A 9698-nucleotide genomic window follows, 5' to 3' on the forward strand; every position below is an offset into this window, starting at 1 on the left:
CTCCTCTAATTTTCCAGGCTTTTTTCTGCTCACAACTTTGATGCATGCTCTTTGTGGCTTGAAGAATCTTGCCTCCCTGTCCAACCCGCCTAAATTTTGACCATCATTGGGGTCATAGGTTAAATGTCTCTTTCTCATGGAAACTGTCTCGCACTCACCTTGGGTTACACTCTCCTACCACGCTCTCCTTGTCTTTTATAAACTAATTCCCACTGTTCTTAAATGGGGACTTCTGCAAGTATTTGTTTAACGTCTGTCTCCCCTGCTAGACTGAATAATTCTGTCTCAATATTGCTTAGCACAGTACCTAGAACATACGAGGAGCTCAAAAACTATTTTTGAATTAATGAATGAAAAACACCAACAAAGGCAAAACGAGTGAAAATGTCAGGGGCTGAGTATGGTCTTTTTACTAAATAAAAACATCCATTCTCAAGACTCAAATCCTTTCAAAAATGGATACTTGGCATTAAAATATCCCTTAGCTAGAAAAGGAAACAAAAGGAAAGATAAACAAATGGAATCTAATTAAACTTAAAAGTTTTTCCACAGTAAAGGAAACCATCAACAAAATGAAAAAGACAGCCTGCTGAATGGGAGAAAATATTTGCAAAAGATAGGTCCAATAAGGAGTTCATATCCAAAATATATAAATGGCTCATAAAACTCAATATTAAAAAAACAAACCACCTGATTAAAAAACGGGCAAAGACTTGAATAAACACTTTTCCAAAGAAGACATACAGATGACCAACAAGCACATGAAAAGATGCTCAACATCGCTGATCACCAGCGAAACCCCAAAGCAACACCACAGTGAGACCGCCCCTGACACCTCGGAATGGCTAGTGTCAAAAAGACCACAAATAACAGATGTTGGCAAGGATGTGGAGAAAAGAGAACCCTTGTACATGGTTGGTGGGAATTTTAAACTGGCACAGCCATTATGGAAGAGAGTATGGAGGTTGAACCAAAAAAAAAAAAAAAAAAAAGACAATTAAAAATAAAACTATCATATGATCCAACAATTCCACTCCTGGGTATATATCTGAAGAAAATGAAAACATTTGAAAAGATATATGCACCCCAATCTTTACAGCAACATTATTTATAATAGCCAGGACAAAACCTAAGTGTCTGTCAGTCAACAGATGAATGGATAAAGATGTGACTGACTAATACATATATTGCTGCTGCTGCTGCTAAGTCGCTTCAGTTGTGTCCGACTCTGTGCGACCCCACAGATGGCAGCCCACCAGGCTCCGCCGTCCCTGGGATTCTCCAGGCAAGAACACTGGAGTGGGTTGCCATTTCCTTCTCCAATGCATGAAAGTGAAAGTGAAGTCGCTCAGTAAGTGTCCGACTCTTGGTGACCCCATGGACTACAGCCTACCAGGCTCCTCCATCCATGGGATTTTCCAGGCAAGAGTACTGGAGTGGGGTGCCATTGCCTTCTCCAATACATATATTAGTCAGCCATAAAAAGAATGACAATTTGTCATTTGCAATAATGACAATTGGATGGACCTGGAGGGTATTTTGCCTAGTGAAGTAAGTCAGACAGAGAAAGACAAATACTGTATATTGTCACTTATATGTGGAATCAAAAAATGAAGCAAATAAAACAGAAGCAGACTCACAAATATAGAGAACAAACTTGTGGTTACCAGTGGGGAGAGGAAAGCAGTGAGGGGCAAGGTAGGAGTAGGGGATTAAGAGTACAAATTATTATGTATAAAATGAATAAGATAAATAGCACAGGAAATATAGCCAATATTTTATAAAACTTTAAACAGAGTATGATCTATAAAAATATTGAATCACTATGTTGTGCACCATGAAATTAATATAATATTGTAAATAAACTATATTTTCACTTTGAAAATAAAATAAATAAGCCTCTCTTATATTAAAGATGACCATACTTCACAATTTTTACAGAACAACCCAAGTTTTAACCATATGCACTTACTTCTGTAACAGTTAGAACTGGACATGGAACAACAGACTGGTTCCAAATCAGGAAAGGAGTATGTCAAGGCTGTATATTGTCACCCTGCTTATTTAACTTCTATGCAGAGTACATCATGAGAAACACTGGGCTGGAAGATGCATAAGCTGGAATCAAGATTGCCAGGAGAAATATCAATAACCTCAGATATGCAGATGACACCACCCTTATGGCAGAAAGTGAAGAACTGAAGAGTCTCTTGATGAAAGTGAAAGAGGAAAGTGAAAAAGTTGGCTTAAAGCTCAACATTCAGAAAACTAAGTTCATGGCATCCGGTCCCATCACTTTATGGTAAATAGATGGGGAAACAATGGAAACAGTGACAGACTTTATTTTCTTGGGCTCCAAAAATCACTGCAGATGGTGACTGCAGCTATGAAATTAAAAGATGCTTGCTCCTTGGAAGAAAAGCTATGACCAACCTAGACAGCATATTAAAAAGCAGAGACATTACTTTGCCAACAAAAGTCCATCTAGTCAAGGCTATGGTTTTTCCAGTAGTCATGTATGGATGTGAGAGTTGGACCATAAAGAAAGCTGAGCACCAAAGAATTGATGCTTTTGAACTGTGGTGCTGGAGAAGACTCTTGAGAGTCCTTTGGATTGCAAGGAGATCCAACCAGTCCATCCTAAAGGAAGTCAGTCCTGAATATTCATTGAAAGGACTGATGCTGAAGCTGAAACTGCAGTACTCTGGCCACTTGATGCGAAGGACTGACTCATTTGAAAAGACCCTGATGCTGGGAAAGATTGAAGGTGGGAGGAGAAGGGGATGAGATGAGATGGTTGGATGGCATCACTCACTCAGTGGACATTAGTTTGAGCAGGCTCTGGGAGTTGGTGATGGACAGGGAGGCCTGGCGTGCTGTAGTCCATGGGGTCATGAAGAGTTGGACACGACTGAGTGACTGAACTGGCTGACTGAACTGATTTTCTTCTGCTCACCAAAACTGTTTGGACACTGAATGGACCTCCTGCTTACATGCCACACCTGGGTAGCATATGAACTATCTCTCTTTTTCTCTTTCTCTCTCTGTGTAGGTGAAGTGATGAGAGACAGTGGCTGTGCTTTGGTAGCTGTAGTATTAGCAGAAGAGCTTAAGTTATTAAACCGGGCAGCTTTAATCTGTGAAGTCTCCTGGAGCAGTAGGGATTCATGTATTTTTATTCCAGAGCCAATGTAGCTATTCCATCGAGCTAGGGTTTGCTCCCAGAACCCTCGACTGGCCCCACCACCCTGCTCTAAACCCACTTCCCAACCGTGTGCCATGTGATGGAGTTCTACTTAGAGATCGACCCTGTCACCTTGAACCTGATCATCCTAGTCTCCAGCTATGTCATCTTGCTCCTGGTTTTCCTCATCTCCTGCGTGCTCTATGACTGCCGAGGCAAGGACCCCAGTAAGGAGTATGCACCTGAGGCCTCCCTGGATGCCCAGCCCTCCATCCGCCTGGTGGTGATGCAGCAAGGCTCCCCGGGGGCCCCCTGGGCACGGGGGTCCAGCCTCCACTTTGGGAATCACGCCCCACTGGGGAAGAAGAGCACCGTGGTGTAAGCCTGGCTGGGGGATACTGGGAAAGAACACAAGACGCTGTGGACAAGCCGGTCCCCACGGGCTACAGCGCTGTCTGCACACACATCTTGCTGGCCTATGCAAGTGGGAGCTCTGCCTTCCCTTCTGCTTTCTCATCATCCTCCTTGTGGATAAAGCAACTATTTAAGGTAAGAAGCCCACAGTGGCCTTTGGTCAAGGCCTCCAGGTACAAAATCTTAGCAATACTATTGGTTAGTCAAAGCTGGTTACAAGCACATTCCTGATGAAGCTGTCCTTGCAACTTCTAGGAGACACTAACGTTTGAGTAAAGATTTAAAGAAGAGAATGCAATAGTGTGTGTGTGTGTGTGTGTGTAATGAGAAATGGAACTAGCTCAAATCTATTGCATACTTTGCATATCCTCTCTTTTCAAGGCAACTATTGAGCTTTCCCAGACTTAAGATTATAACTATTTCTATAAATGCCAGCTCTTCACATTCTACTTCTCACTGTGGGTCAATAAAATGAACACAGTAATTGAAGAGTGTGGTGATTAACCATGAAGTTGATTCAGACCCTGCCTCCTCCACTTACTAGCTGTATGACCAGAGCCATTTGTTTGTGGTCAGACTCAGAGCTAGTGGTCAGACCTCCAGGCTGTTAGGGTTATCTAAACAAGTTTATTTACTGAAAACACTTGAGACGATGCTTGGCACATAAGGTGAGCTGCTATGATGAATATTAGCAGTATTCCCTTTCACCCCTCTGATTAAGATGTTTAATCTTCAGTCCTCAAGTCTGACCCGGAGAAGGCAATGGCACCCCACTCCCGTACTCTTGCCTGGAAAATCCCATGGGCGGAGGAGCCTGGTAGGCTGCAGTCCATGGGGTCGCTAAGAGTTAGACACGACTGAGTGACTTCACTTTCACTTTTCACTTTCATGCATCGGAGAAGGAAATGGCAACCCACTCCAGTGTTCTTGCCTGTGAAATCCCAGGGGCGGGGGAGCTTGGTGGGCTGTTGTCTATGGGGTCACACAGAGTCAGACACAACTGAAGCGACTTAGCAGCAGCAGCAGCCAAGTCTGACCTGGTCCAATGCAAAGTTACTGAGGACTCTGCAAAAGTTATCAGGGCCCATGGCTTGGTGTTTCAGTCCCCCCAGCACTACTTCCTGTCTTCTTGTCCCCTTTCTTTGTTGCTGCTGCTGCTGCTAAGTCGCTTCAGTCGTATCCAACTCTGTGCGACCCCATAGACGGCAGCCCACCAGTCTCCCCCGTCCCTGGGATATCCAAGCAAGAACACTGGAGTGGGTTGCCATTTCCTTCTCCATCTTTGTTGCTACTAATCATAAATCTATTTTCCTGTTCATTCATTTATTTCCACAATTTTGAATTAGCATCTCCATTGTATATATGTGTTTTTATTAACCCTCCCTTCTCTGAGCTCAGAGCAACTTACATGTTCACTTGTTGATTTACTAAACCCCTTTTTCCTGTCAGGCCCTGTCGGAAATACAAAGAAATGAATGTGTCATGACCCCCCTCCTTTTGCTGCCTAAAAGGAAAAGGAGGAATCAGGCGTGACTCAGAGGATGAAGGACAAGAAAGCACTGCCAAGCCTCTGCTAGGAATTTGCCCAGAGCTCAGGAGTCTGAGGAGTCACGGGTGCCTAGCACACAGAAGGGGCTCAAGAAACATCTGAACAGTGATGAGTAAACAATATCCTCTTAGACTCAGGCTTCAAAGACAAGATGATTTGTCTTGAAAGTTATTAAGCAACCATTTTCTAGGAGGACAGAAGTGTGCTGAGGCTTCTTTCTCAGTAGGACAGGAGATAGCATTTTAGGCAGAACAGATAGTATAGACAGAGATTAGAGAGTTCATGGATTGTGACAGTTTGATGGCTTCCAAAACTTGGGAGGAAAAAATGAGAAATTAAATTTCATTTTAACTTATAAAAAACTTAAAGAGGAGGTACTGTCCCAGTCCGCCCTGTTAACCTCAGCAGTGGGCCTTTGGATAAAGAAAACCCCAGTAATTTCATTTTCATATTTTAAAATTTTTCTTTACATTTTATCATAAAATCATATTTTCTCTTAAATGTGTGATTTGAAAATTATATTGAAAATCTTTCAGAGGAACTTTTTTATTTTATAGTCAAAAATCATCTTTACCCTAATAGTGAAAATATAAAATGAATGGGGAAATATAGTAAATTCACAAGCTGCTTCTAAGAACTTGCCCTTTCCCTAGTATGAACTTCACCTGGAGTAACCTTATTTATTTCCCCATCATGGGGATATGTATACAAATTAGTGGAGACAAAAATATATCAGTGAAGAAAAAAAAACCCATGGGCCACAAAAAAACTGATGACAAAAATAATAATTGTAATCATAACTTTCAATTATATTTCAATTCCATATTGTGGTCAGTTGAAGAGAAAAAATTAACAGATAGAAGGAAAGAAAAATAAATTCTAAGAGAAAGAAGGAGAAGAACAGAAAACCAAATAGTTAAAATAACAACTACAATAGAAAAGGGAACAGAAATAAAGTCAGAAGAAAGAAAAAAGAAGGAAAGGAGGAAACCAAAGACACTCTAAGGTGAAGGTTGGATAAAGAGTATTAAGCTTTTCCACGTCTTCGTTTCATTTGATTTGTGGTTCATTTGGAGTTGTGTTCTCCAAAAGGAACAAGCTTTTCAGCTTTTAAAACAATCTTTTCTGCCTGGCAATGTACACTTAGAATCTTACAAGAAGTATCTTTAAGAATTTTACCAATGAGGAAATAGCCCAGAAGGAAGAGTGATTTCCCCAAGAACACTTGGCTTCTGGACAGACGCAAAGATCCCATTATTCCCTTTCTCTTATTTGTCCTCCAGCCGTCTTTCAGGTAAGCATGATCTCTTACCTGTTTGTATTCTAAAACTTTATGATTTATTTCTTATTTCTTAAATGAAGTTTTAATTTCCAGTGGAATTTTTAGTTGCACAGTTATGAAACTAATGTCTTAAAGCCTGGTGAAATGGATGCCAGCTAGAACCAAGGAGTTCCTTTTATAGTCAAATTCTACAGCCTTATTTTTGCTTCATTTGGGAATTAAGGCTCCCTTATTTCACCTTCTTTTAATTTTAACATTATTCTCCCATCATGCACAATTTTTATTAAAGCAAATGCAGTATTTTGGCTTTATCTGATGACAGCCATGGGAAGGACACAAACAAAACACTTTCAAGGCAAAGGAAAGGAGGACGAGAATAGAGGTTTATCAGGAATCTACTGCATAACAGATACTTTTTATTCACATCTCTTTTAATCCTCACCCTCCCCTGTGAGACAGACACAACTAAGGGTAGTTTAAAGATAAGAAAATGGACGCTTAGGAAAACACTAGAACTTCTGCAAGGCCACGCAGCTGGTCTGCATGGGAGGCAGCGTCTGAATTCAGTCCTCGGCGTGTCGCCTCTGCTCTCGATGTTTTCTCAGCCATCCACACCCGTGTTTATTCTTCCTTTCCTCTCTCCCATGCTAGAATCACATACCTGGGAGGCTGCTCGATAAAAGTTGTTAAACAATCTAACAGTTTTTCACATTTTCTCTTCTGAATAAGATGACTGCGGTTTCCAGCAAAGAAAAAATAAATTAGGATAATTGGGCCAGAACATTATTTTCTGATGTTCTGAAAGACACCGAGATGGAGCGGCCTAAGGCAGAGCTCTGTACCAGAAATGCCAAGCTCAAAACCTTCTGTCACTACCTGCTGTTACTGCAGAAACCTTTCCCAACTTAAACATGTTAATGTTGGTGAGGTTTAGAATGATATCCATAAACTATCTGGCATATGGTAGGATTCCAACACAATGAAGTGAAGGGAAAGTCGTTCAGTCGTGTCCAACTTTTTGTGACCCCATGAACTATACAGTCCAGGGAATTCTCCAGGCCAGAATACTGGAGTGGGTAGCCTTTCCCTTCTCCAGGGGATCTTCCCAACCCAGAGACTGAACCCAGGTCTCCCACATTGCAGGCAGATTCTTTACCAGCTGAGCCACAAGGGAAGCCCAAGAATACTGGAATGGGTAGCCTATCCCTTCTCCAGGGGATCTTCCCAATCCAGGAACCGAACTGGAGTCTCCTGCATTGCAGGCGGATTCTCTACCAACTGAGCTATCAGGGAAGCCCATTAAATATAAAGTTAATGTTGGTGAGCTTTAGTGTGATATCCATAAAATATCTGGCATATGGTAGGATTTCAACACATTGAAAGCCACTGTTATTTTAATACCAGCTGATAAGGTGAAATTGGGTGGGAGCCTCATCATTCCAAGGTGGAGATGCCCCTGAAGACTCAGGTTTGTTTTGGGGAGCTTCAGGGAGAAGCAGGATGAGGTTGGAGAGCTGCCACACACCGCAGGAATTTGGAAACAAGAGAAAGTGTCTGTGACAAGTTGAAGATGGGTGTTCAAGTCATTACCTCCGCTACTGCAGAACGCGATCCTGTTTTGAAACAGCATCAGCGTTGGTGTAATTAGATAAGAGGAGGTCATAGTGGAGCCAAGCAGACCCCTAACCCAACATGACTGGGGTCCTTCTGAAAGGGGGAATCTAGACACAGACATACACATAAGGAGAATGTCTGTGAAGACTATTCTACCACTTGTCAAGGAGCTCAGACAGTAAAGAATCTGCCTGCAATGCAGGAGACCTGGCTTCAATCTCTGGGACAGGAAGATCCCCCGGAAAAGGGAATGGCTACTCGATCCAGGATTCTTGCCTGGAGAATTCCATGGACAGAGGACCCTGGCGGACTACAGTCCATGGGGTTGCAAACAGTCAGACACAACTGGGCTATTAACACATACACCAGAGGTAAGAGAGAGGTCCAGAACAGATCCTACCCTCGTGCCTTTGAAGGTCTCAGACTTCTTGCCTCCAGAACTGTGAGACAATAAATTCCTGTTGTTTAAGCCACTTAAAAGTGTGAGTAACTCAGTCACCTCTGACTCTTTGTGAACCCATGGACAGTAGCCCACAGGTTCCTCTGTCCATGGGATTCTCCAGGGAAGAATACTGGAGTGGGTTGCCATTCCCCTCTCCAGGGGATCTTCCCAAACCAGGGATTGAACCTGGGTCTCCTGCATTGCAGACAGATTCTTTACCATTTGAGCCAAATTTGGAGCCACTTGGTTTGTGGTAAGTTGTTAGGATAGGTTTGAAAGTGAAAGTGAAGCTTGCTCAGTTGTGTCCGACTCTTTCTGATCCCATGGACTGTAGTCTACCAGGCTTCTCTGTCCATGGGATTTTCCAGGCAAGAGTACTGGAGTAGGTTGCCATTTCCGAGATAATGTTTGCAACACATAATGGGATGCTTAATATTTCAAGGTCCTTTGGGGTTAGTTTCTGGAGAAGGCAATGGCACCCCACTCCAGTACTCTTGCCTGGAAAATCCCATGGATGGAGGAGCCTGGTAGGCTACAGTCCATGGGGTCGCAAAGAGTTGGACATGACTGAGCAACTTCACTTTCACTTGGGGTTAGTGACATGATTCTTTTGGCTATGATACCATGCTGAGTTGGGGCCCTGGGCAGAAGCTAGAAGGCCCAGCTTCATCACAGTTACCTGGGAAATCGACCTGCACAGAGTAATCATTTGCTGTGATTTTAAGGAAAGTAGAGTATAGGAGAAATGTCTTTAGAAAGAAGATGTGCTGTGGTTTTGCTTCACAGAATGTAAAGGGTAACCAAGAGGCCTAAGAGCAAGGAACTCGCACTTCTATAAACTGGAAGAGCCAGTCACAAAGAAAAGATAGTATTGAGGCCAAGTGCAAACCTACTGGGTTGAAGGAAGAAAAGAAACTAAGAACTAGCCCTCAGAACTAGCCCTAAAGAACCCATGTTCCTCCAGCTAGGCCATCGTTACTTCAAAAGCCACTTAGTGAGTGCCAGATACTCACTGTTCTCACTGCCAGAAAATTTGTAGGAGGAGGAACCCATTATTCTTAGTTTAGGGACAAGGGAATTTCAGATTGTCTTGTCTGAACCTTTAGGGGACAGAATGGGATGCACAGAGCCCTGGGACCCTGACTCAGCCCCGAGTTTGCCTATAGTTTCACAGCAGCTCAGAGTCTATGCAGAGTAGCAGAACATACTGGGT

The 9698-nt window shown here is 42.7% G+C and overlaps 1 protein-coding gene across 1 annotated transcript; it reads left to right on the plus strand.

The window, feature by feature from the left end:
- Positions 1-3284: 3284 nt before the first annotated feature.
- Positions 3285-3566, plus strand: SMIM36 (small integral membrane protein 36). Its single transcript, XM_055580165.1, has one exon. The coding sequence runs from the start codon at positions 3285-3287 to the stop codon at positions 3564-3566; it is 282 nt and encodes a 93-aa protein (XP_055436140.1).
- Positions 3567-9698: the final 6132 nt, after the last annotated feature.

This window comes from Bubalus kerabau, chromosome 4 (assembly GCF_029407905.1).
Source record: "Bubalus kerabau isolate K-KA32 ecotype Philippines breed swamp buffalo chromosome 4, PCC_UOA_SB_1v2, whole genome shotgun sequence".
Lineage (NCBI taxonomy): Eukaryota > Metazoa > Chordata > Mammalia > Artiodactyla > Bovidae > Bubalus > Bubalus kerabau.